General features: G+C 47.9%; 1 protein-coding gene across 2 annotated transcripts in view; it reads left to right on the top strand.

Moving 5' to 3' along the window:
- LOC138514356 (uncharacterized) overlaps nt 1-27,387 on the top strand; it is a 420,747-nt gene that overhangs the window by 78,456 nt on the left and 314,904 nt on the right. For both annotated transcript variants that reach the window (XM_069629817.1, XM_069629816.1), the window contains one exon: nt 8,038-8,118. In XM_069629817.1, coding sequence (XP_069485918.1) covers nt 8,038-8,118 — 81 coding nt within the window. The remainder of the gene's footprint in view (nt 1-8,037; nt 8,119-27,387) is intronic.

Raw genomic sequence — 27,387 nt, 5'->3', positions numbered from 1 at the left:
ATTACTGAATGGCTGGTGTGGGGCCAGAGTTTTTATAAGGGTGGCCCCCCTTGGCCACAACTTGGTGTCGCCCCTGATCCCGGTGAGCAGCATACATTGTTCCAGGAGCCCACAGCGAGAGGGCCCACAGGCTTCACTGGCGGCGGGTTGACAGAGAGGAGTCTTTCAAACGCGAGGCTGCTTTCCCTGGCATGCAGCTTGAGTGTAGAGGACAGCCCCCAGACTTTGGGGTGCACCGTGGTTGTCTAAACATTGGACCCTCAGCATGGAAAGCCGTATCAGGCGGTCCAGAGTGACCTGACGTCTCTAGACAGAAGCGTGGGGCAGGACTTTGCAGGAGAGAGAAAGCAAACCCTCGAGGCGACTTTGGAGAGCGAGGATATGTCGCTGACGACGAAAGACCCAAAACAAAATGGAGGAGGCAGCATGGTAACCGCTGCGGGGTCATGTCGCCGGTAACCTGGGACCCTCACCCTGGGAAAAGGAGGGCAGGGGGCGGAGCGGCGCCAGGGCGCCAAAACAGCCCAAAAGCCCGCGAAGGGCTAACAAAAGGAAAAAGGCGGGGCGAGCGCCTTATAAGCGGCAGGGCCGGGCTGCAGAGTCAACTCGCTCCTGCAGTGGGACCCGGCCGCCGACTCGCCGCCACAGAAGGCTTTCGTTTTCAAAGTGGAGGACTTCGTTTTTTCGTGCCATAGAAGGAGGATTTCGTTGGGGGAGAAAGGACCGATTGCAGTTTTCCTGTTCATCCACGAAGGAGACTGTTCGGGGGTTATGGAGAGAGAAGCGGTCCGGTTGAAGCGGCGGCAGAAATTCCAGTCCAGGGAGGAATCCAGTTGCTCACGAGGCGGAGAGACCAGGGCGCCTATTCGGGAGTTCGGCAGATTTACCTAAGGTAGGGTGCGGAGTTGATGGGTGGCGCTAGGCGCCACCTATGCCGCGAGGCCAAGAGTCCGCTGGCATTTCCTCCGCTGGAATTGAGTTGGGGGACTTTATGGCACTTGCGGGGCAGGCAGGAGATAACGCCGCGGGGGTTGTTTTTTCCGGATGTTTTCATGAGTTTGCGGCACATGAAGGGCAGGCAAGAGATAATGCGAGCGGGGGTTGGTTTTCCGGCATGTTTTCATGAAGGCGATCGAATGGCAGGGCCGATTTGAAACGGCCCACCCGTTTTTTTTTTTTTTTTTTTTTTTTTTTTTTCTTTTTTTTTTTTTTTTTTTTCTTTTTTTTTTTTTTTTTTAATAGGGGCGGAAAATAAATAGTCCTCGAGCCTAGGCTTCATCGCCTCATATTTACAGATTTGTGTACTGGGGTTCTGCAAATGCCCGAGGCCCCCATCCAGCCAGTCAGGTGGCACAGCGAGCAGAGCGCTGGCTTTGGACATCTGTGCAGAGCATGCGAACGCAGGTTTGAAACTCGGCGGGGCCCAACTCTGCCTTTCATCCGTCGAGGTCGATAAATGAGCACCGCACACTGTGGGTAAAAAGTCGTAGCGCTATAAAAATGCACACTGTGCTAAGCCTGTTAGGAGGCTCTGTTGCGCAATGGTTAGCGCGTTGGACTGCTAAGGATGCTGTAAAGCAATTTAAAGGTTGTGGGTTCGGGTCCCACCAGAGTCGATGTATTTTAGAAATGCAGGCGTTTGAAACTGCTGTGTATATTTCGTATCGAGGCTCGCCTCTTTCTCGCTCCCCCCTCTTTCTCTGCATTATGACAAATCAAGGAAGGCAGCTGTGCCCCGAGCACACCAGAGTAAGGAAGCTAGAAGCAGGGCGGAGGGGGGGCGGAGGGGTGCCGCAGGGAGAGCACGTTCAACGGGGGGGCGGGCGGCAACGCTCGCTTTGCGTGAAAAGCACCTCATAGTCCTTTTGTTATTCCCCTGCCTTTGTTTACCCGTGGAGAAATGGAACAGAATCTTGCACTGGCAATACTTGAGTCGAAGCCTACTCATGCTCGGAGTAGCCATTGGCCTGAGGGCTTGGTGGCTCAGGGGTTCTGCCACAGGCTGTGCAGCTATGCTCTAGAGGTTCAGCTGCTCCATCCAGCAGTCAAAGTGCCCAGGTTCAGCGCCCCTTTGCTCCTAACGCTAATTTTAGTTACCTCTCCACAGGCAGCTTGGGACACCTTGTTCACTTTCTTTCCGTTTAATTATGGTTTTTGCCACCTTTTTAATTCCTCTTGTTAGTTTCTCAGTTGGGTGGTTGTGGGGTGAGGGTGTTCGACTTGCCCTCGTTCAAGTAGTACTGTGTAATCCACCATCGTGGGACACGGGGGCAGGGGGAAAGTATTGGAAAATGTACATGATAGAGTAGTGGTAAGTGCGAACAGTATTTTGTACACGGTTTAAAGTATATGGCATGTGTGCACCACCAATATAGGGAAAGGTGCATGTAAAGTAGTGGTAAATGCGAGCAATTTTGAAGAGGGGATATGAAGGATGGCTGCCTATTATAGTGTTAGTTGTATGACCGCACACCAAACGAGAGGCCTTTTGAGGGAATCGGGACAGGAGAGATCAATGCGAACAAGCAGGTATCGGGCCTTGCATATCGTTCCCACAGGATGGGGTGACTCCAGGGAGAAGCAGCATGAGGAGGAAGGTTTGGTTAATGGGTTCACACAAGTAGAGTCTGTTTTTATAGGAGTATGCGGTGCAGGTCAGAGCGAGGATCAGGGTTTATTACAGTGGCCGGAAAGCGCGCAAGATTCAGGATGAACCAATAATGGTGTGAACGCGAGCAGGTCGCACCGCCTTCCGCCCCTAGCCAAAATTGTCCCTGGGGGCACTGGGGAGATAGAGGTCTCCCTTTGTGTGGGCTATGTCACTAATAAGGGGTTAGTGGCACATGGGGCATTACCGAATTTTGTTTGAGGGAGTGAACTCAAGGGGCGAAACCGGCAAATGTGCAGTTGTAACAAGATGTATCTGCAGGATAGTAGGCTGGCGCGAAAACAGCAATGGGTTCAATTGCATGGTAGCTGACCGAACTTTAGGTACGGTGGATTTGCAAACGAGAAATCTAAGACAGTAAGGTTGGGCTTGTTTTGTTAAGATTGTCACACGGCGTGGATGGCCAGCCGTGCTCAGATGGCACCTGTCTCGGGTCGCTGTACCATAGCGTGGACTCCTCTGCTGGTCTGGAGGCGAGCGGTGCCACCGCCTGTGGGGCTTTTAAATCGCCGTTTCACTGAAGGTCCATATACAGCCGGTGCGATTTTAATTCCTTTTATAATGTTATGATTTGCTGGCAGGTTGGCAGCTTCTGAACGCAGCGAAACGCACACCGACACGTAACCACTTTCTCTGAGGGATCTTGCCCAACTCAGGGGGTACTGCTCCATCGTTGTCAGCGTGGCCATAATGGTTTGGGGCCGAGTGCGAAAAAGTGGCTGCACACCCTCCTCAAGGGACAACATCCCCACAACCAAACTCAACCTTTAAGTCGATAAATGGTCATCACACACCAGGGAGATGAGCAGCGCTCAGAAGTCTGAGGGTTCATAGTGCTATATATATGCTAATTTATGATATTCACCCAGGGCGGGCACTTTGCATCAGTGATGTCTAGCGACTTAAGCGGGTGCTGGTCATAGGGCTGTGCAAGCATGCTGCATGAATAATGACAGATAATTGGCTAGTCTCTTCCAACTAAACGCCTTGCTAACTACAGACGAACCAGGTGAAAGCAGTTGTTCAGAAGCAGGGGTTGCAGAGAATGGGGATTGACTTTGTGTTGGTGATTTACAAGTAAGGGGCTTGGCTCTGAGCTGAGCTATGTGGAAGGGACATTGTTCTCTTCAACGGTGAGGGGAAAAGAGGAGTTTTGACATTCTATCTCGTTGTAGGGTCGGCTACGGGCGGGTGTCTCGTAGCGGAACCAGGCAGGTTGTAAAGGTGCTGTTTGGTAGCAGGAAAGGGCTGCGCGATCACATGGGGTGGTTTGATGGCAGCGATAAGGGGAAAGAGAATTATTCATTGCGGTCATTTTGATTGTGTTGCCCGGTTGCAGGCTATTGTGAGTTCAATAGCGAGGTAACTTCTCTGACTTATTGCGGTGTATCCAGTTTACACGTTAGGCTATGACCCTTTGGAGGGCTCTAGTGCTTCAGGCGCAGGAGTAAATCTTTTGCAAGGTGGATCAGGCACCATGCAGCGGTGGGAAGACAATTGCGCGACAGACCAAGGTGTAACAATGGACTAGCATATGAACTGCGTGGACGTCGGCACCACATTCTCTTGTTAAGCTGAAGAGTCCGTGTCGCTCACATGGGGCCGTTTTGGGAGTAAGAAGGGGTGCTGTGGTGCCGCTGGCTTCTGATTATAGTATGGGGAATGTTCAGAGCAGGCAGTTAACAGCAAGGATACGCCGGCCAGCGGAATGTTCCGTTTACAAACGGACTGGGGGCGGATGGCAACAACATAGCGCCAGGGGGACGCTCGGAAGTGTGGGTCGCTTTTAGGGCGTGGTCAGTACAGGTTGGTAAGATCAAAGTACAAACGCTAGAACAAAAGGGGTGTAGCAAGCCAGGGGGCAGCAACGGGGGTGAAGGTGAGGGGGCTGTGCCCAGGTTGGGGGTGAACCATCTTGGGGCGAAGTGAAGGTGAGGTTGACTATTGCTGTGCTCAGTTGGGACGCACGGCAGTGCAATTTGCGGCTGGGGCCAAGTCCTAAAAATTAAAGTGGGGGGACGCATTGACAAATACAATGGGAGGTGCATCACCTGAAATTAGCAGGTCAAGGTGGAATATACACATTTCAGTTTATTTGTGTTACATAAACACCCAAATTGAACGGTGCGAATAGCAGTGGCCATTCATAAAATCCACACACTCACAAAATGAAGAGGATGTTTTTCGTCCAAAAGTGGGTTGAAAGCAATTAAAGGGTGCAAGTTCTACCCCCAAGAACCAATACAATAGTGTTCCCCAAAACTCACAGTAGCGGAATGGGTTTTTTCACTGTCGCGTGTTTGTAATTTTCTCCATGTTATGTAGTGCAGTGGGGAGGTGTCTGGCTGCAAACCTAGCAACTGCGGTTCACGGCCTGTACTAGAAGGGCCTCAGTTGCTGAGATGGGGGGCAAGGTAGGCAGTTGGGGGCTCGACTAGCAGCCAGTGAGTTCAGGATTAAGGGCACAGGGTGCCAGGGATGAAGTGGGCTCAGCTGAAAGGGCAGTGCAGGAATTGCCGAAGCCAGAGGTGTTGGTGATACACTTGGGAGGGAACGACCTGACCAGCCTGGGGAAGGGGGTCTGGTTGAGGGACATTACGAGCTCATTGCAGGAGATCTCGGCACAGTTGGGCGAAACAGAGATCATATGGTCGGAAGTTATCCCCAGGGCACAATGGAGGGGGGGCGAGAACCACTCAGCAGTGGAGAAATCAAGGAGGAAGCTGAATGGGGCCATTGCAAAGTTCTGCAGGGGCAGAGGGGTCCTTCAAATCAGGCATGGCCTGAGAAACGGAAAGGCGCCCAAGTAGTTTCTTAGTGATGGGGTACACCTGGCCGCAAAAGAGATGGAGCTCTTTTCTGGAACATTTGTACCAAATTGCTGGAGTTACGAGTGGGAGAGAGGAAGGAGGGAGCCACAGTGGGCGAGAACCCACTTAGTGGCGTGGCGGTGTTTGGGCAACCAAGCACAAATGATAGACTCCGGACGAGCCAGAAAGAAACGGAATGGGTCTTCGCTCTTCCGAACCAGCGCCTCTTGGGGGCCTAATCGGCGGGGGCGTCTGGTGGTAACGAAGGAGGCTCAGCTTCCCCCAAAACAAACGGCGCTCTCCCCACCCACGGACACCTGCACGGGCAGGATAGGCTCAGGTACAATGGGTCGGGGGAGTTGGGGGCCTACTATACAAAAGTATAGGGGGAAGCTAGGGAAATCCGGCAAGCAAGCGCCACACTTGCAGACTGAAGTTCACAAATGTGTACAAATAATTCTGTTGTCATGGAAATAAAACTGCGGCCAAGTTTGCCATTTGAAATACTGTGTCATGCCAATTGATTGTGTGAAAAGAGCAAACGCAGTGGGGTGCATGCGGAAAGGAATAATTGGCAGGAAAAGGCAAATAGACAAATGCAGTGGTTATGTCGCTGACGACGAAAGACCCAAAACAAAATGGAGGAGGCAGCATGGTAACCGCTGCGGGGTCATGTCGCCGGTAACCTGGGACCCTCACCCTGGGAAAAGGAGGGCAGGGGGCGGAGCGGCGCCAGGGCGCCAAAACAGCCCAAAAGCCCGCGAAGGGCTAACAAAAGGAAAAAGGCGGGGCGAGCGCCTTATAAGCGGCAGGGCCGGGCTGCAGAGTCAACTCGCTCCTGCAGTGGGACCCGGCCGCCGACTCGCCGCCACAGAAGGCTTTCGTTTTCCACCCGCCCACCCACGAAAGGGCAAGGAAGGAGGGTGACACCTGGACGCCGCTGTCGCAGGACGGCCAGGGCTACATGGGACAGTGTTGGCGGTGTTTGGGCAACCAAGCACAAATGATAGACTCCGGACGAGCCAGAAAGAAACGGAATGGGTCTTCGCTCTTCCGAACCAGCGCCTCTTGGGGGCCTAATCGGCGGGGGCGTCTGGTGGTAACGAAGGAGGCTCAGCTTCCCCCAAAACAAACGGCGCTCTCCCCACCCACGGACACCTGCACGGGCAGGATAGGCTCAGGTACAATGGGTCGGGGGAGTTGGGGGCCTACTATACAAAAGTATAGGGGGAAGCTAGGGAAATCCGGCAAGCAAGCGCCACACTTGCAGACTGAAGTTCACAAATGTGTACAAATAATTCTGTTGTCATGGAAATAAAACTGCGGCCAAGTTTGCCATTTGAAATACTGTGTCATGCCAATTGATTGTGTGAAAAGAGCAAACGCAGTGGGGTGCATGCGGAAAGGAATAATTGGCAGGAAAAGGCAAATAGACAAATGCAGTGGTTATTTCGGTGGCATTTTCGATGAAGGACAGTAATGGGGGCGATGGGGGCCAGCAGTTCACCAAGTCTTCTGAGAAAAATGTGGCAGACACATTTTTTTAACAGGATATCCGTGCAGTGCTACCCCTGCCCATGGGCGTAATTTGAGGGGGAAGACAAGGGTGCTTGCCCCACCACCCAGCTTTCGTGGCACACCATTTTTGTCCCCCTCAATTGTTAGGGCCCCCTTTGATTTAGATGTTATGTCCCCCCACGCCCGCCCCCTATCTGTGCAGCAAAGTTACTCCACTGCCCCGCCCCTGCCATTGGCTACTTAGACATGCACCAGAAAGTGAAAACAAAATCTCCCAATAGCGCTGCTAGAAGTGGCCCACCATCTCAGTGTCCAATGGAGGAGGGAGGCGTGGCTGCACGAAGCCGCTGATAGGATGCTCGTCAGAGGAGGGCACCTGAGGTCATCCACATGTCTAATGGTCCCCATTGCATAAGGCGAGAGGGATGAAAAGGGGACTGGGGTGCAGAAAGGGAGCTCAATGCCACTCGCATACTAGGAAGCCTGCCTTAGTTAAGCAACTCCCTTAGTCAGTCTCTGTTGAGCGCGGACACAGTGATATGAAATGATACATTATTTATAACGTGTTTAATACCCAGAGGTTTCTAAGCGCGGACCCGGGGATCGAACCTGTGCTGCTCTGCGGCGTCTTGCTTCCAAGGCGAGCACGTTGCACCTGAGCTGTCCTCCCGAAACGGCACCGGCAACATGGACTAACTCTAAAATGGCCTGGCCCCAACATGGCGCCCCACTGGACATACACTCTTTAAAAAGCAGCCCCACTGATCATAGGCACGAGATGGTGCTGTGTGCAAAATCAGAAATGCACAAGTAATTGACATCCCTTTAAGATTTGTTTAACAATGAGACTAAGAGGGACCACCCCCTCCCCCTCTCTACGCCCCACCACCCACTCTATGAAAAAAGGTGTCCATTCATCACTATGAAGATAATTCCATCAATAATTAGACACAATGAAACGATTAAGAAATGGAAGTGAATAATAAGGTTCATTTTCATTGTTGCCACTAATAGATGACCTGTTATTGTTGCCTCTTTCAGCCGCTGTCGCGCAAGCCAATGTGTCCTACTTGCCGGTCACCATCAGCTTCTCGATGGCGTCGAGGGTGTGTGAACAAAGAGGTAAGTGGCCTGTGCATCTGGATTTCAGCCGTATGCATTCTGGGTTCAATGGGAGAAGTGATCTCATGGGGATAAGGTCTACATTGTAAGACTTTGGGGGGGGGGCGATGGCAACTCCTACTGTCCTAGGGACTACTACCGAGTGTATTTCCCTGCCAAACCCTTCACATTTTTAAGAGAGGACATTTCAGGCCAGTCTGTAAGGTGTGTAGCAAAGACACTGCTTATCCCTAAGGGTTTGATTTCTGGGTTTCTCTTCTGGTTGTGGCTGAAAGGATTGTGCCAATCACATCAGATGGTGCCTTTTTATAAATGTATCCTGAATTTAGAGGGCACCTTTGAAAAATGATTACATAATGAACACTTTCCCCTTGAGCAAGTGAGATCAGGGGTTTCACATCATATGGACACATGCAGAGGCGTGGGTAGGGTGTTCTTGGGGGTGGAGGGAAGGTGCGGTTATAGGCCCAGGTCTTTTGGTTGTAGCCCTGGACAGAGGCGTAGCTAGGATTGTCAAGCAAGTCAGGACTGAAGCGAATGTAGTTGGGCCCACTGCAGTGACATTAACATCTGTAAATGCCCACGCAGTGCTGGTGAGTGGGTGTTTACAGATTTTGGGTGGGCCTTGCGCACTCAGGCCATACCCTGTCTATGCCTCTGGCCCGGATAGAAGCTTAGGGGCTGGCTGCAATCAAAAGGCTAGCTAACCCCGAGTTCCGACAGTTCCGACATTAGCAGAGTCCTGATTATTTTGTAGACCTAGCAACACCCCTGGTCAAATGATGTCTCATAAGGAACTCATTTCAAATTGTGCACTTTTTACAAAGCGCACAAATGCCATTCCATAAACAAGGCAACCGTCACATATATGACACCTATATGAAGTGAAACATTCTCAACATGCAGCAGACTGCTTCATATATGAGTTGATTTTCAAACCACTCATTTATTAATATTGATGTTAATTGATGTGTGTTATATTTTGACAGTTGCAAGAGACAGTCATGCATTAAGTTGGAAGCTACTGAAATAAAACTATACAACCCTTTAGACAAAAATATAATACAATGTCAATTTCGGTTTTTAAATAAAACTGTACACGTGTTTCTTCTTACTTCATAAAAAAAATGTTTAGCAACTAATTGTTGGTTATCTCAAATGCATAATTGCCTTTCTCAGATCAAAAGCGATCTAGACATTTAACCCATGAATTCAAGCCAGTTTGGTGCACCTTCCAAGAAAAAGCACCAAACATATTTTCCAGTAATTATTCTAAAGTGCAAGGACAATGGAGTTATCTTTTATTTTGCCATGCATCACTCCCTTTCTTGGTTGTTATGTTATGTTGTATGCTTTTGTGCTGCTGAATCCCCACTGGGGCAATTACAAAGCACTGGATCCTTGCCCGGGGTATATTGTGCCCAGGCCTGGGGTCACTGGACCATAGTCTGCTGGGAAGACGAACATGAGCCAGGATAAAGTAAGTGAGAGTGAGGAAGCAGGAAGCAGAGACACAGAGCGATGGCGAGGGTTAATTGCTTGTATTAGTGTGGATGCGTGTTCGTCCATTGCACATGGACTATCTTCCAGAGAAAGGTGACACGTTGCAGCTTGGGTCTTAACACATTTGACAAATTCTACAAACAGAAATAGGTTTTACGGCTTTCACCCCCGCAGTGGAGGGCGGCCCTGGCCGGTAACGGCCTGCTAGCCCGTGCCAAGGTAGATGCGAGCGAAGCAAGGTCCTTTGCGAACGCTTTGGACCATTACCAGCTATGGCCACCCCCTACTGCAGGGGTGAAAGCCATTCACACCCGCGGTTATACCAGGGTGCAACCGTTTTTTTTCTCTCTCAGGAAATTGACTGCACATCAAATCTACTGAAGGGGGGAGGAGACAAAATGATGCCTGCCACCATTTCTTTTTCTGTGTAAGCGGCTGGGAGATGGGAGGAGCATTTGGACCGGATCACAAAGCCCCGGTCCAGCGGGTAATTGGGGAGGGGTTTGGGTTATTTTGGGGGGTGGGGAGACAACACGGTTGGCTCCTTGTTGCCTCCTCATATTAAACCCCCCCCCCAAAAATGGCACTATCCGAGGAAGAGCCTCGCGTGGCTGGAACAGCGGATGGAGAATGTGAATCCTTGGCCGCTGTTCCTGCCCTGTAATTGGCTAAATTGTCTTCCCCGGGTGCAAATGGAATTTTGGAGCAGGCTCCAATAAAACTGAAGAAAGGTGCCTAGCTTTGGGTGTAAGATTAAAAACATGCATTGCTCCTAGTTTTTCCAGGAATTGGGTATTGTTAGTTACAAATCCTTCAATAATACCCAAATTAGCCAAGCCATCTATAGATTTTAAACCAACAAGAACAGTCCTAACAGGAAAGTAATCCTAAATTGTTGCAGTGGAAAAATGTACAGCACCCTATCTCGCTCAATAATATTTAGAAAGGGATCTCTACTAACTGGGTGCTACTAGTCACTATTTCTGGTAGTGTCCTTTTATCGGTTCTTTGCTCAACAGAATATCTTATATATATTGGATTCAATCACACATATTGTTTATCAAGCACTCCATATTAAACATAAAGCCTATTCATAGAAGAGGACACAATTTATTACACAAAAATTATCATGATTCCACACGATCTAGTATTAACATTTAGCATAAAAAGAAAAAAAGAAAGAAAAAACACAAATGAATGATCCCTAAAGATCAAACTAATCATACATGGGAATAAATGTCCAGTTATTTTTACAAATCTCTTCAATACATAAAGAATCATCGAATCACATCAATTGATAATCTGTTCATTTGAGACCAATGTCTCACTTATCTTGCAACTCTACTCAGGGTCTACGAATATAGCCTGTTTGATTCTACAGACGATTTCCCATTCAAGCATAATTGAAACTCAGAATGCAGGGATAGAGTGCGTTTCAGCGTATAGATGAAATGGACGCCTTCCTCAGGGCCAAAAATCAGATTTGCTAGGGCAGGACCCCGGAGGAAAAAGAAATAGAATAAAAAGGAATGTGTGAATTTTAGAATTGTAAAATATTTAAGAAGTGTACCATCAACCCCCCGTAACAAACATAGATTAGCTTAACATATAGACAAGGTCAACTAAGTGATTGATGGAAAAGGAAAAAAGGAAAGAAACATAGGCTTATTCGTGATGAAAACCATTTGTAAGGAGAACTGCATCTTAGTATGTGCCTGTTAACACAATAACATCACAGCTCATAGATATTACTCAAATACTAATGAATGATGGCAGAGGGTGTACATCTGTATGAGGCCACAGTTGGAATAGAGATGTCAACAACAGAACAATGCCTACCTAATTTCGAAGAGGGATGTACTAGTCATTCAAACAAGCACTAATGGTTAATCCCATGGTATGCAGAGGAGTATTAAAACCAAAACAAAAAATAGAGAATATATAATATAACGGGGTATGTATAGAAACTCACACTCACACGTGGCTTGTGGATGCTGTGAATCTGGAACCGGTTGTCGCTCTTCCTTACTTCCCATAAATCGGACTCAATCGCAAGTCCAAATAGGTACATTAGACCGGCTCTTGCATGTGTTGAATATTCTGATATGGGTCAAACACTAGCAGGTCAAGAAACAGAAACCAATAGTTGTCTTGAGTTCTTTTGCATAAACCAACTAATGATTTCAAGAGGCCTCTATGAGAGCAGAGAGTGTATAAAGCAAGAAATGAAAATACCTCAAGGGCACCAACAAATCTTGTAACCAGCTATCATGGTCGGCAATGGTTCGCCAAAGTAACGATGGATGAATCGAAAGTGATTTTCATGCTAAAGCGTTAGCAGTGGCGAAATCCACCAGATGCGCTAAAGTCATCCATGTTCATGATATGGCTTTAATATCAAACCCCATCTAGCATGAAGCTGTAAAATTGGACACAAAATATATTGGTTTTGTAGAACTAATATCCATAGTCCTAACCTCAAGCTAAACACATACAAAAATAAAAATAGAAATGTTGGGATTTACCCTTCACGGCAATAGTAGTATAGAGTGTCGTCTCCCTCTTATGACGAATGCCGAATAGTGCGCCCGTTCAGTCTGCAGCGGTCTCTAAAGTTCAAAACAGCTGCAAAATGAAGCAAAAGATCCATTGTAAGAAGGGAAAACTGCGTTGAGCCCGTCTACGTGCGTATAGCAACCCATAACCCTTTACCTTGTGATCTGCGAGTTGCTGCCCAGAAGAGTGTCTTCTTCCTGTTAGTCTCAGGTCTCCACGGAGGCCATTCCAGCTCCCGGCAGCTAGATATACCTGTTAGCGCCATCTACCTATAGTGGCCAAAGTGAGAATTCCTAGCAAAATGTCTCCTGCCTGTTTGTCTCAGGTCACCATGGAGATCATGTTAATTCATGGCGGCACTGCTAGCAGGATCATACTGTGAGCCTGTCACCTCCTACTTAATCGATTGTACACAGTCAAGCTATATACTCACTATTATCTTCAAAATTACAAAAAGGCTATTATGAACACTCAGCGGCAACGTGTGTCCGGGTGAGGTTTCTCCCTGAGCTGAGCAGTTCTCAAAGTGTATATAAACTGACAATATAATCCTCTCCCACTTTATGCGCCTGAAGTCACGCCAATTGAGAGGATAAAATGGCAGCTCTAAAGAGTCAACATGGAGATATACAGATCGAGAACTATAACTGTATCCAAAGAAGATATATAAGTTGCAGATTTAGAAATCGGGCGGAGGGAAACCTTGCAGTTGCAATTCAAACATCGTCCACAGAGAGGACACTACTGTATCTGTACCCATTTGTAGGGGTTCAAACAAGGAAATACATGGACTATAATCTAAGGAGGCACTTGGTAAAGTGGAGTTTCTTCATTAAGCCCTCTTAGATTATCCAAAGTTCGCAAACGATGGATCCATCTCGATTCCTTATTATTTAAAGCTTGCTGTGTGTTTGTGCTGTTCTTAACTACATCAATGATCCACCATTTCATGTCATCAGGTGAGTGAGCAAAAGCTACAAAGTGGGAGATCATTGGTGCTGAATGGTTCTTGCATCTGATCCTTGAGCGATGCTCATTGATTCTCTTGTGGATTGGTCTAGTGGTATGTCCCACATATCCCAGTCCACACGGATATTCGAAGCAGTACACTACATTTGAGGTTTTACAATTCAATAGAAATCGTATCACCCACATTCTGTCTTCAATTTGAAAGCCGGTCATTTTCTTAGTGAATTGGCAGGCTCAGCAGTACCCACATGGAAAAAGGCCCACCAAGGGGCGAAGGACCCTGTGGCTGGTGTTGGATTTAGTCTGGCTAGATGAATGTACCAGCTTGTCTTTCAGGTTCCTAGAACTTTTAAAGGCCAACAGAGGTTTGTCTCTAGCAGGTAGGCAAGTATTCACCATATGCCAATATTTTAATAGCACTTTCTTAATGCAAGCACTGTCTTGGTGTCAAATGATTGTGTGCGATACGTTGAAACACATGTTATTCTTTCCTGGGTTGGGCTTTTCCGGCTAGGCTTCAAGAGGTTTTCCCAAGCTGTGAATCTCCCTCTTTGAGAGCATGCAACACCAGTTTCTTTGGGTAGCCTCATTCTCTCAGGTCGCTGGCCAGTTTATTTGCATGTAATAATAATAATAATAATATTAATAATAATAATAATGTACATAGTAGTCTGAAATTGCTGTGCCTAAGACATTGGCTTTATGGTAAATTCTCCTTTAATGACCTCGGGTGGAAGCTTGTAAAATGCAAAATGGTATTCATCTATGTTGTTTTCTTGTATAAAGTACAGGTAAGGTGTCCCAACTCCACTTGAATCCGAAGGTCCAAAAAATGTATCGACATCTTGTCATAGTCCATCTTAAATTCGATGGTTGCATGTTGATTGTTGAGCTAAAGGAGAAAATCATTCAAAGGCTCGATGTTGCCTCGCCAAATAAAGATGACAGTGTCTATAAATCTAAACCATTTTCTGATATGTGCTTTATAGACGTTAGTTTCTGAGAGTACAAATTGTTCCTCAAATGTTGCCATAAAAAGGATCGCCAAACTAGGCGCAAATGCAGCTCCCATCGCCGTTCCCCTTGTTTGTAGATAGAATTGTCCTAAATACACAACAAAATTACTTTGCAATCTATAGATTTGAAATCAGATAAACTGCTCCAATTAAAATCTTTCTTTGTAATTGCTATAATTAACACATGATAGCCTTGCCAACAATGTTTTCATTTTGAAAGTTTGAGCATCAGTTGCAGTAGCTTCTAAGAACCAGGCTTTGTTTGGGTAAACCCCTGACTCCCCATCTCTGATCAAAACATGTGATACGCCATCTTCCTTACCATCATTGAGCAGGTAGGCAAAGTAGGTCTGATGGCCACCATTTCGCAAACACATGAGTCAGCGCAAGTCTAGTTGCTGGACTAGGGCTAGCTTCATGTGAAACAGTTTCAATTAGTATAGGTAGTTAGTAACACAGAGGGTCTCATTACAAGTATGGCAGTGCAGGCAAATAATGGCAATAGTGGAATTACCGCCATTGTTCCCACTCTACCATACTATGAGTTTGGCCCGGGAGTGGGGGATTTACCTCCAGTATCACGCTGGAAGTAAATCCTGCCACTAACCGCTGAAATTGGCAAAATCCTCAGAATTACTGCAACGGGAATTCAGACGTCTGTAATTCCTCTGGCAGTAAGTCTGCCAAAATCCCCAATGGAGTCCTGTGGACTCTAAATTAATGGGGACTAACAAGGCCACCAACACTTGTAAACCAGCGGTAAATCCGCCGTCCCAAGAAGCGGTATTATTAATTCCATTGGGTGGTATTCCAGTAGATTTACCACCAGAATACCACCCAACTTGTTATGAAGCTGGTGTGCTGCAGCTGCCCAGTAAAATGGTGGGGGCTTTTTGACCTGGGATTAATTTAGAACTTTTTCCACTGAGCAAGCTCCGGAATGCTAATTTGATAATGGCAATTAGGGGGACCAGATATTGCGCTGTCTAGAATAGACTCTAAGGAGGGTGAGTGCAGTTGGAGAGCAAATAGATAGGAGGGGCTGCAGTGGACCTGCTGACATATTCTAGGATATGTTGCAAGCATGGCACTCATGGAAGAGGGGATGGAGGGAAATGTGATATATAGTGTGGGGGTGCAGTCGTTACGGAGATCAGGGTTCCTGTGCGGAAGGGATGTGTGTGTTACATGACTCTTACCTGATTGGGCTTGAAATTACATAGATAGCGCTTTATTGCATAGTAAGGCCATCTCACAGCACTGCGAAGCGGGGAAGGAATCTTTCACGCTGCAAGCCAACAATATAAATACGTGAGTGGCAAAATATCACTACTGAAAAGCCAGCTCTACAGTATAAGAATAAGTGGGTGATCCTAAAGACACACCCAGGTTAGGGTGGCTTTCAGTATGCAGGGTGCCTGCTGAGAATACAGTGCCAAGGCTACTGCCTGAAAGGTCAGTATGCCCTAGAAGCAAACCCTCGAGTTTTCCTGGGTTGTTGGGAAGAATGGGCCCCTCTTAGGGGTTTGCTGGGCTCCTCTGGGAGTAATCTGTATATAAAGCATCCCTTTTCTACCCCACTTCCCTGAGCTGCAGTTGCCTTGCTAGGTCAAGTATCGGTAGAGCGGAGAAACCCAGATCGCATTAGGAAAACAGCTAAGTGTCCTGGATAATGTGCCCTTTTCACAGCACTGAACATCTGCAGGCCCAGAACAGAGAGACTGGATTGAAGACACAAATTAATTTGCTCTAAAAATGGACTCGGGTTTTGGGGTTCATGAGTTCGGGGGGCGCAGCAAAATAAATGGTAACCTGAGCTTGTACACTTGGGACCCCGTTAAAAGCAACTAGCGGGTTTTCATTAAAATCTGCCACATTTCAAATGAATTTGCTGAGAAGTGGACTCCCAGAGTTAGGTCCATTGTCAGCTGCAGGATAGACAAAAGAGGATTTGGGCAGTATATACGCAAGGAAATCCTTCAAAACCCCTTCCAAAACCCATAAGAACACCAACACCTGTGGATACTGCAAGGGTATCAAAGAAGGAAGATGACAAGGGTGTCATGATGGTTGCTATAAACCTTTACAGTAAAAAGAAACTGTAAGGAAGGCATGGTATCAAACAGTAAAACAGACACAAGTGACCACAGTTCAAGGGTCTTTATTGAACTTCAATTGGGTTTGAAAAATGCCTGTCTAAACCTAAATCTACAGATGGGAGCAAGCTATGGCCATCAAATAATAATAGCGCTGTCCTAGTCGAGTCTGTCAAAATAAAAGGACCTATACTAATGATCCTATTGCCAATCCTTACTTCTAAATACAAATAGTGTGGGAAACAATGTTATGCAAAAGAAAAGGGTCCAAGAAATGATATGTCAGCATATTTAAGCCATTGGCCTCCCTTCCCCGCGTTTTCAGCACGGGACAAGGCAGCACACTCGAGTTTAGCACACTCTCTGGCTTCTCTAGCACGAGGATGCAGTTCAAAACCTCGACATCAGGCCTTCTGTGTGAAAGTCTCTTTGCCATTCAAAGTCTCATGCAACAAGACAAACATTAAAGTCCCTTTTCTTCTTAGGATTTCACATATACAACTTCTCAGTGATTTACTGTTCACCCCGGGTCCCCCTCTGCCGGGCTCAGACCCACTTTAACATAAAACCTTCAATTGGTCTCCCTCTGCCGGGCTCGGACCAAATTTATCTACTTTTCTAAACTTTCTCTACTTCTAAATCGAAGACTTTTCACTGTGCGCAGGATTTTGCTTGACCCGTCGCAGGATCATTTCCATTCACAATTACTCATTCTGTTCTTGATCTAACATTTTTCTCACTTTCACTTTTGCCACTCCTTAGCTGGATACCTTACAGTGTCACGGCTCCAGGGGCATGGAGGATCTGAAGCTGCTGGAAAGCTAGACTCCATTGATGTTGCCGTTATGCTTTCACCGCGTTGTCTTGCATGCAGTCTAGTCTTTCTTCAACATGGGCGCCGCCAGGAACCTTTTATTCAGTTTGATCCCCGGAAGCTCGCGCTTTGCAACTGGTTAGGTTTTCCTCTCTGCTTTGTTGCGCTTGCTCCCTAGTCCTTTTCGCTTGGCGGTGCTCTGCCTCTGTTCTTTCCTTCCCTGTGAGCTTCGTTCTCTCGTTTCCTCCTTGTTTACATTGGTTACCCTCTTTCCGGCTCCATTGCCGGTGCTACCCTTGCTCGCCTTCTTTACAGGCGTCAGGCATTTCTCAGCGTCCCTCCGCTGCCCTCCTTGTCTGCTTTCCTCTCCTTTCCTTACCCCGTCTTACCTTGCTTCCCTCTTTGTTTCCCTTTGGAGACCGGACACTTGTGTTTCTTCAGTTCCGCCTTAACTTGCCATTACCTTGCTAGCAGCTGCTAGTGGTTGGTTCCGTCAGGGGTTTGTTCCATTCTGTATCTGGAGCTGTCTTGTCTCTCTTTACCATCTCTTCCCAGCATTTCACGGGAACCCTCATTCTTTGTTTCCCGGGGGATACTCCGTGGTTCTACGTATCACTGCACAACTGACATCCTGTCTCAGGGGACCCGCTTTCGGACGCACCATCATCTTATTTGGAAGAGCGGATCAGCTTCTCTCTGGGGTTTTCTTTATGCCTTGTGGCTTTTTCCCAGAAACAAATTCCCTGCCCTGCCAGTTAGGCAGCAAAGGTGGCTTCCTTTCGTGGCAGACCATACCTCCTAAAAAAAAAAGAGAGATTCCCCTAAGAAGAAAGAAGAAGGAGCCTTCGCCAGAACCCAGTACCTCAGGTGAGGAGGAGAAGGGGGACTTTCTGATACTTCTGAAGAAGGAGACATTGATAGAAGTGACATACAGAGAACTTCGATTGAGCACCCACATGGTGCCGGACCACTCTGTCAAAGGTATTGTATCTTGCTTTTAAAGTTCAGTCACTCATCAACAGTTTAACTCTACTTCCGTCTCTTTATCACACAGGTTTGAACCATTTTTGTTCCAGCGCTCGCCATACACTGTTGCTGCTTGCAACCTTGGCTTCAACACAGACCGGTCTTGTAGCGGTCTCCCCAACTCACCAGCTCTGTTGATTTCACTGATGCTGCTTTGTTCTTGGAGCCAAAGACGGTACCACTGCGGCTGGTGATTCTCCCCATCTTGATTATTGACGCGGGAGGGCCCTGGGTATCTCCAACATACAATGCGGGATTCTTCATCCTGGTTTCCTGGTCTTATGCTTTTTATTCTCGAGGTTTCTGGAAAGTAATGGTTCTTTGTCGAAAAGGTCAAGGGAACTTCCCTCCTTGCGATACACTTCTGTTTTGCTGTCTTTCCTCGCTCGTTCAGATGCTGTTTCCTCTTGTGGTTTGCCTCGCTCAGAGTGTGGCCTCGTGCTCTGCCTTTTATCTGTGTGGGGAAGCTTAATGGAAGTCAGGTGTGTGTGGGTGTGATGGGCAGCAATTTCCTGACCTCGCCTGACCATTGTATTGGGACACATCTGGTATACTGCTCGGGTGGTAGTCTGTTTTCTCTCATTGCAGGCTGTCCGTGTGAAAGTGTTTGTGTTGTAAAAGGGGTGGGAGGTAGAGTTCCTAAATATCCTATAGGGTAGGATTGGGTAAAGGTGTTATAGGGAAGGGGATACCCCATATCACCATCCGGCGTCCCACTCCCTGAGGACTCCTCACCCAGGTGATCCTCCCGCACTGGTCCACCCCCATTCACTGGATCCAAAGGTGATGACCATGTCCTGGCCACCTGAATGACAGATCCTAGGGGACTAGTGGACTAGTGGGTGAGACACCTTTTGGTTTCTCACAAAACCCTCCCTATCTCTAGTAGGGGTTTCCCTGCCTCAAACTAATACTAAATGATCTGTCAGAATGTCCGTCAACATCAAACTCCTCTGTCCTGTGTCTCAACCTATTTCTATCCCTTACACTACAACTAAAGACTAATATAATCCAACAGACAGTTTCTTTTCCAGGAGAATGGCTCCCTTCTCCTGGTATTCGGGGGGTGTCCCCGGAATGTTCTTTAGGAAAAGGATACCAAGGGGAATGATTCCCTTACCCAGGATTGTGGTTCCAACAAAACCTTTCTACAACTCAATTTTCGTGACCATGAGAATGACTCCCTACTCCTGGTATTGGTCCGCACCCTCCAATATAGTTCACAACAAAGCTAGGGGAAATGACTGCCTTCCCCTGGCGTCTTTGAGTATATTCAAAGGAATATTGTTTCTTCTCCAAGAGAATTATTCCCTTCTGGTGTTTGAGAGATATTTTCCCTATCTTTCAACTTAACGTTTGTTTTGCCACTCTCACGGTATTAGCAAAGTCCCAACTCCTTCCTTGGGTTTCAGTGGACCTCCCACTGTGATGAGGGAGATTTCCTCAAATGTCTGCTTCACTGGCATTGGGGCCCCAGACCCTTCTCTGGTTGTCAGTGGACTTATCCCTGCCACTGCGATGAAGATACTTTCCTCTGATGCTCAGTTCACTGGTGTTGGGGCCTCAGACCCTTCTCTGATTGTCAGTGGACTTTTCCCTGCCACTGCGATGAGGATGCTTTACTCTGATGCAAAAATCTTCTCTCTGAGGTTCAGTGGCCTTGGGGCTACCACTGAGACGAGAAAGCTCTCTGTGGATGAACAAATCTTCACTATGTGAGTCAGCGACCCTATTAACAATGTTCGTCTTGTCATGAGTTAACCAGGGGCTAAGCAGAGATCCTCTTACTACCCCTGTGTCCCTACCGGTCTGCCCGTGCCTCCCGTTACCTTCTCTGGGTTCTTGCCACATCTCTGTGTCACAGATGGCACTCTGTAAAGAGTGGCACAGGACACCCAGGAAGGGTTTTGGGTGGTTGTGCCGAAGTAAGGTGGACAGATAAGTACACACACAGCTGAAAGTAAAGAGAACGAAGAGTAGGCAAGTGTAGCAAGGAAATAAGGTACAAAAGAATGGATTCCCTCTAGGGGTGTATGCAGATATAGGAAAAGAGTATTCCACAAACCTTAGGAAAAACTCTAGCCTTCTGCACAGTTTGCTATAACAGAGGCCCACGCTGTTTGCTCATGGCTTGGAACAACAGCTATGGGTGTCTGTAACGTAGAAATGAGACAAGGGAAGGGGTAGAGGTTGCCTGATGGAAACCAACAGACAAGCTCTGTACAAAAGGGTCTACAAACAGTACAAGAGAAGATACTCACAGACAAATCCAGGAAAAGGAGGTTGATAGCAAACTAGCAGAACGAAATGAAGGGAAAGTCGTGTAACAGGATTGGATAGCAGAGGACAGTAAGGAACAAGGTTGAGAGCTCAGAGGAGCAGGAAAGCAATGAGCAAGCCCACAGGAGCAGGGCTGTAAGGTAGAGAGCCCAGAGGGAAAAGGGCTTAGGGCAGCAGAGTAAAGCACGCTGCACGGCAAGGAACCCAGAAGGGCCGGGCAGCAAGGAGTGAGCCCTGAGGGGCAGGACCGCTGACCGTAGAAGGTTGCAGAGGAGGACTGTAGAGGGCTGCTAGGCTGAGAACCCAGCGGAAAAAGGTAGGTAGCAAGCAGTGGAGCGTGATCGGCTGCAAGGTAGGAAACCCAGAGTACAGGGGGCTGTTGGTAGCGGAGAGAAGCAGGCTGCGCGGCAAAGAGCCAGAAGGACCGGGCAGCAAGGAGTAAGCTCAGAGGAGTAGGGCCGCTGACTGTAGAAGGCTGCAGAGGAATGTAAACTGCAAGGTAGGAAGCCCAGAGGACAAGGGCTGTAGGCAGCCGGAGTGAGGCAGGCTGCAGAGCAGGGAGCCCAGAAGACAAGGGCTTTAGGCAGCCGGGGTGAGGCAGGCTGTAGAGCAGGGAGCCCAGAGGACAAGGGCTGTAGGCAGCCGGAGTGAGGCAGGCTGCAGGGCAGGAGCCTGGAAGACCAGGGCGGAAGGTAGAAGCTGAGCGTGATCGGCTGCAAGGCAGAAACCCGGAAGGGCACAGGCGGGGGCTGGAAAACAGCAGAGCGTGATCAGTTGCAATGTAGAGAGCCCGGCAGGGCAAGGGCGGAGGCTGGAAGGCAGCAGAGCGTGATCAGCTGCAATGTAGAGAGCCCGGCAGGGCAAGGGCAGAGGCTGGAAGGCGGCAGAGCGTGATCAGCTGCAATGTAGAGAGCCCGGCAGGGCACTGGCTCCAAAGCCGGAGTAAGGAGGAGCCGCATAGAAGATCCGTAGCTCAAAGCAACAAGGTGCCAGAAAGACTCCTAATGCAAGAGACTGAGCTCCTGCAGGCAGCAGCTTTTATACCGCCCAGCCCAGCACAGAGGCAGGCTAATTGGTCGCACCTGGCTAAGCACACCTGCAGACAATCGGCCACCTCCCTCTCTGTTCCTGAGCTGGTGAAAGCAGAGGAGATCCCTACGGCTTCTGGGGATTGTAGTTCTGAAGATGGCGAATAGGAATGGCCAGGAAAAGATGGTTATAGCCAAGTGCATTGTGGTAAGTGTAGTTTGCTGGGGAAAACAGAAAAGCACCAAAGTCTCGCAAATGGGAAAAAAGGTCCATATTGATCGTAAATGTATGCGCCCATAGCACAGGCATGACAGTATGCCCCTCTCCAGGCCCCACTCCAGGCTCCCTGAACGTTGACCAACAAGAAGAACGTCTGTCACACCGTGAAAGAGTCTTATTCCAAAAAGGCACAACATGAGGCACCAAATACTGTTTAAGGTTGTTAGGTGTGAGTCTTGAAGGACGAAGACAGTATTAATGTTCTGCACCTTTGAGGTAGAATTCAGAAAAGACAAAGTCTTTGGAGCACAATTCCCAACAGTGTGTTCAGAGGAACTGTGAAAGACTGCTGCAGACTCCATGGTAAATCTTGCTTTGAAAGGCAACAGTAATGTTTTGGAAGGTGGAGCCAGAGGTACAGCAGAGTTGGTTGCTCTAGGAAGGTTTTCCAAAGCATCTGAAGCAGCAGTGGCTAAGTCAAGATTAGCCGCAGAAATTTCAGGAGTCACAGTGGTGGGTTCTTCATGATTTGTAGGAAGTTCAGAAACCACAGCAGCAGGGAGAACATGAATGACTGTAGATAGTTCCGATGCTGTAGAAACAGAGTGTAGGTGCCGTAGTAGAACCAGTGGGCAGTGACGCAACTGAGACTGATAGAGTTGAGTCTGGTAGTTTTTAGTGCTGCAGAGGCACCAGCAGGAACAACCGGAGCTGTAGTCCTAAAAGAAAAGTTGTTATCGGACTCAGCAACAGGTTCTGTCCTTGCAGGCAGAGAGGAAGGGGGTGCTTCTGCTGCAGAAAGAATGATGTGAGATGCTGCAACAGTAGCAGAATTTGAAGTGTTAACAGGAGGAGCATCAGACATTGGGTTAGCAGATACAGTAACACGCAGTATGACAGATGTGGGGTCAGGATAGGGTAGGAGTTCTGAAGGCTGAACTTCAAAGTCTGGTGTGCTCAGATTGCTAAGTGGGTCTGGGGTATAAGAACCCTTAGAAGTAGTGTACATTTCTGATTTGATCACTTCAGAAGAGGCTGTAAGTGTGAGTAAAGGACAGTAGTCAGAGGTAAGAGTGGAACAATCCTTTGACTCAGAAGGATCTCTAATCAGAAGATTACACTTGTCTTGTGGTGTAATGGCAGTGTGAGTGATTTGGCCCACCGAAGGAGTTAATTTTTTGCTGTCTGAACACCAACCTGAGTTACTGTGGTTTGAAGGTAAAGGAGCTGTGTCAGACTTAAGAAGGGATGCATATGCTAAATTTAGGTCTTCCATCTGCTTGTTAAAAGTCTGTATCCTTTTCTGTGTGTCAATTCCAGGCCTTAGCATGTCAATCTTTAGAGACAGAATATCGGGTGTAGGACATAGTGTCAGAAGGTCTGGAATATTGTGTCCCTTCATTAAATATTTACTATGTAAATAAACAAAGTCATCACAGAGATCTTCGGTCTGTCTTCTAAGGCGTAGGAGTTGTTCTTGAAGCAGATATGTACCATTAGCCTGATCTAAAGCTTCAGAATCTGGTGTAGCAGAAAATTCAGTTGTAGCAATAGGAAGACTGACCTTAAGGTTATTATGGTTGGTAGATACTGGGGAAGTATTAAGACAACCGATGGTCAGTATTGGTCTTTAGTACCCAGGCCCAGGTGGACTAACCTCAGGATACTTAATGCCTTGTACTGTCAAATGAGGGTTTCCAGCAGTCTGGGGAGCTTGCCAAGCTAATCTTGAGCATAACACGCTAGCAACAGCGTACTCTGGTTTAGAGTTTCCCGCAATGAGTGCTATATCCTTGGCTGTAGCAGTGTTAGAAGAATTGTCAGAAGACACAGGAGTGTTATTCCCTGTTTGGGCTAACAAGATCTGTAAGAATTCATTATCTTGCTGTAGCTCTTCAACAGATAAGGACTGCGGATCATAGTCGCAAATGTCATAATAATTATACATGGAAGAAGGGTCAGCAAGCCAGTGAGTGTAGTACTGTGCTTGTAAATCTTTGTTAACTAAGTCGAGTCTGTCTTTTAGACTAATGTTTTTGTTTGATGTCTTTAGGGAAACAATAGATTTTAGTATAGGTTTCTTAACCTGAAAGGAAAGCATCTGTGGTCTGTGTGTGCCTTTCCTGCCAATGGAACAAGACATTTTTTGCTCTTGCATTCTGTCACGGATGGCACTCTGTAAAGAGTGGCACAGGACACCCAGGAAGGGTTTTGGGTGGCTGTGCCGAAGTAAGGTGGACAGATAAGTACACACACATCTGAAAGTAAAGAGAACAAAGAGTAGGCAAGTGTAGCAAGGAAATAAGGTACAACAGAATGGATTCCCTCTAAGGGTGTATGCAGATATAGGAAAAGAGTATTCCACGAACCTTAGGAAAAACTCTAGCCTTCTGCACAGTTTGCTATAACAGAGGCCCACGCTGTTTGCTCATGGCTTGGAACAACAGCTATGGGTGTCTGTAACGTAGAAACGAGACAAGGGAAGGGGCAGAGGTTGCCTGATGGAAACCAACAGACAAGCTCTGTACAAAAGGGTCTACAAACAGTACAAGAGAAGATGCTTACAGACAAATCCAGGAAAAGGAAGTTGATAGCAAACTAGCAGAAAGAAATGAAGAGAAAGTCGTGTAACAGCATTGGATAGCAGAGGACAGTAAGGAACAAGGTTGAGAGCTCAGAGGAGCAGGAAAGCAATGAGCAAGCCGACAGGAGCAGGGCTGTAAGGTAGAGAGCCCAGAGGGAAAAGGGCTTAGGGCAGCAGAGTAAAGCAGGCTGCACGGCAAGGAACCCAGAAGGGCCGGGCAGCAAGGAGTGAGCCCTGAGGGGCAGGGCCGCTGACCGTAGAAGGTTGCAGAGGACTGTAGAGGGCTGCTAGGCTGAGAACCCAGTGGAAAGAGGTAGGTAGCAAGCAGCGGAGCGTGATCGGCTGCAAGGTAGGAAACCCCGAGTACAAGGGCTGTTGGTAGCGGAGAGAAGCAGGCTGCGCGGCAAGGAGCCAGAAGGACCGGGCAGCAAGGAGTAAGCTCAGAGGAGCTGGGCCGCTGACTGTAGAAGGCTGCAGAGGACTGTAAACTGCAAGGTAGGAAGCCCAGAGGACAAGGGCTGTAGGCAGCCAGAGTGAGGCAGGCTGCAGAGCAGGGAGCCCAGAAGACAAGGGCTGTAGGCAGCCGGAGTGAGGCAGGCTGTAGAGCAGGGAGCCCAGATGACAAGGGCTGTAGGCAGCCGGAGTGAGGCAGGCTGCAGGGCAGGAGCCTGGAAGACCACGGCGGAAGGTAGCAGCTGAGCGTGATCGGCTGCAAGGCAGAAACCCGGAAAGGGCACAGGCGGGGGCTGGAAAACAGCAGAGCGTGATCAGCTGCAATGTAGAGAGCCCGGCAGGGCAAAGGCGGAGGCTGGAAGGCAGCAGAGTGTGATCAGCTGTAATGTAGAGAGCCCGGCAGGGCAAGGGCGGAGGCTGGAAGGCAGCAGAGCGTGATCAGCTGCAATGTAGAGAGCCCGGCAGGGCAAGGGCAGAGGCTGGAAGGTGGCAGAGCGTGATCAGCTGCAATGTAGAGAGCCCGGCAGGGCACTGGCTCCAAAGCCGGAGTAAGGAGGAACCGCATACAAGATCCGTAGCTCAAAGCAACAAGGTGCCAGAAAGACTCCTAATGCAAGAGACTGAGCTCCTGCAGGCAGCATCTTTTATACCACCCAGCCCAGCACAGAGGCAGGCTAATTGGTTGCACCTGGCTAAGCACACCTGCAGACAATCGGCCACCTCCCTCTCTGTTCCTGAGCTGGTGGAAGCAGAGGAGATCCCTAGGGCTTCTGGGGATTGTAGTTCCGAAGATGGCGAATAGGAATGGCCAGGAAAAGATGGTTATAGCCAAGTGCATTGTGGTAAGTGTAGTTTGCTGGGGAAAACAGAAAAGCACCAAAGTCTCGCAAATGGGAAATAAGGTCCATATTGATCGTAAATGTATGCGCCCATGGCGTAGGCATGACACTCTGGTTCTTCCTGGGACTGGGGTCGGCATCTCGTCTGCTTCACATGGCTTTGCTGTGGTCTGGGAATTCCGCTGTGTCTCCGTGACTCACAGTTACCTATGGTCTCGGCATCCTTGTGGAGCCACACGGCTCACCTCCCTGAAGTCACACTATTGCTTCTCTCAGCTTGGCTGGGTGTTGGGTCAGACCCAACTGGGACTCCCTCAGTGGGTCGCCATCCAGGGACGTCATTTCAACAAAATGCCAGGGGTAGTGGAAGTGACATCACACAACCCTTGACCCCTTATGACATCACAGGAAGTGATGGCAAACAATCTTCAGATTTTTTAGATGCATCTAGCACCTGGGTTTCCAGTTGCTCTCATTTCAGCCATATATAAGAACCGAGGCACAGAGGGAGGCATGATTTGTCCACGATTACACATTTGGGGAATGCCATTTTCCAGATTCGACGTGTGGTCTATATGTAAAACAGACATAATGCAGTATTTCTAACAGGGTAAACAAAATCTGTAATGCAGGCTGCAGCTAGTGTATGAAACATCTATTTGATTGTTTTTTTTTGTTGATTTTTTTTGCATTTATAGAGTGTGAATAATGAACTTAATCATATATTGGTGCAGATGATATAGACTGGGTAGATAGTACGATGAAATTTAGGATGCCCAAGCAACGGGGGTCATCTACCTAAAGAGGAAGGTTTTCAGTGCTCGGCAGCGTTATAAGAGCGAACTCATGGTCCTAAGCTGTAGCGGCAGCGAATTCCACAGCCTGGGCCCGAAGACAGCAAATCTTCTGTCACCTCGAGATACATAAGTAGAATGAGGAGTGATCAGGAGGTGGCTATTACTAGAGCGTAATTGTCTCACGGGCTGATACGGGTGAATTAGCTCCCTTAAGTACAAAGATCAATGGACACAGAAGTATGTGTTATCCGTGGCGTCGCTGTGTACAAGAAGCCAAAAAAACACTGACCTGGTGATGCATGCAAAATATATATCTGATTCAGCTACCACTATGATAGAAGAAACCTATTAGACTGGTATGCATACACAGAGGGGAGTGCACCTTGTAATGTTATCTGTGCTGGAGTATAATACCTGGGAAAGTTTCTTTCAATGTACCCAAGAACCTCCTTTCACCCACATAGTTTTTTTATTATCTAAGCGTAATACTGGGTGCCAGAGGACTTAAAAGAAATACCATTTAATGTAATATCATTGCTGAAAACATAAATTCACATCACACAGTTATTTAACATTGAAAACACCCACGAGTTGCTTCTCACCCGGGGACTCACTGGCAGCCTTCAAGGCGTGCACTGCACACTACCCCTTTGTCAGACCAAGTGGTGCCCGAACTAACGAAAATGGTTTGGGGTGTGGGGGGTCAGGGGGATTCTTCTCCCTCCCCAGAGTAAAGGTTTTGAATAATGGGTTAAAATGGTGCATTACAAAGCACACTTTCTGGGAGAATTTGGGTAAAAGGCCAACAATCGGTTTTGTAGGGTGTAGGGTAAATCATGAAAAAAGGTACAATAGATGCAAGTCAGCAAAAGTGCACAGGGCTTTTCCCAATGCATTATCATGCCGACCCTTGCAATATATGCCAGTATAAAAAACATTTGTATGCTGGCTGTGCCCATACATTTCCATGCTGGCTCGACCAACATATGCTAGTATTTCCATATAAGACCATTATGTTTGCTTTATGACGTTTTTCTATAGTATCATTACTGGCACTAGGCACAAAACTGCCCATTTATGCCAGTACG

Source organism: Ambystoma mexicanum, chromosome 12 (assembly GCF_040938575.1).
Source record: "Ambystoma mexicanum isolate Mex_15411 chromosome 12, UKY_AmexF1_1, whole genome shotgun sequence".
Classification (NCBI taxonomy): Eukaryota; Metazoa; Chordata; class Amphibia; order Caudata; family Ambystomatidae; genus Ambystoma; species Ambystoma mexicanum.
Note: the sequence above shows the minus strand (reverse complement) of the source record. Positions and strands in the feature narration are given on the sequence as shown.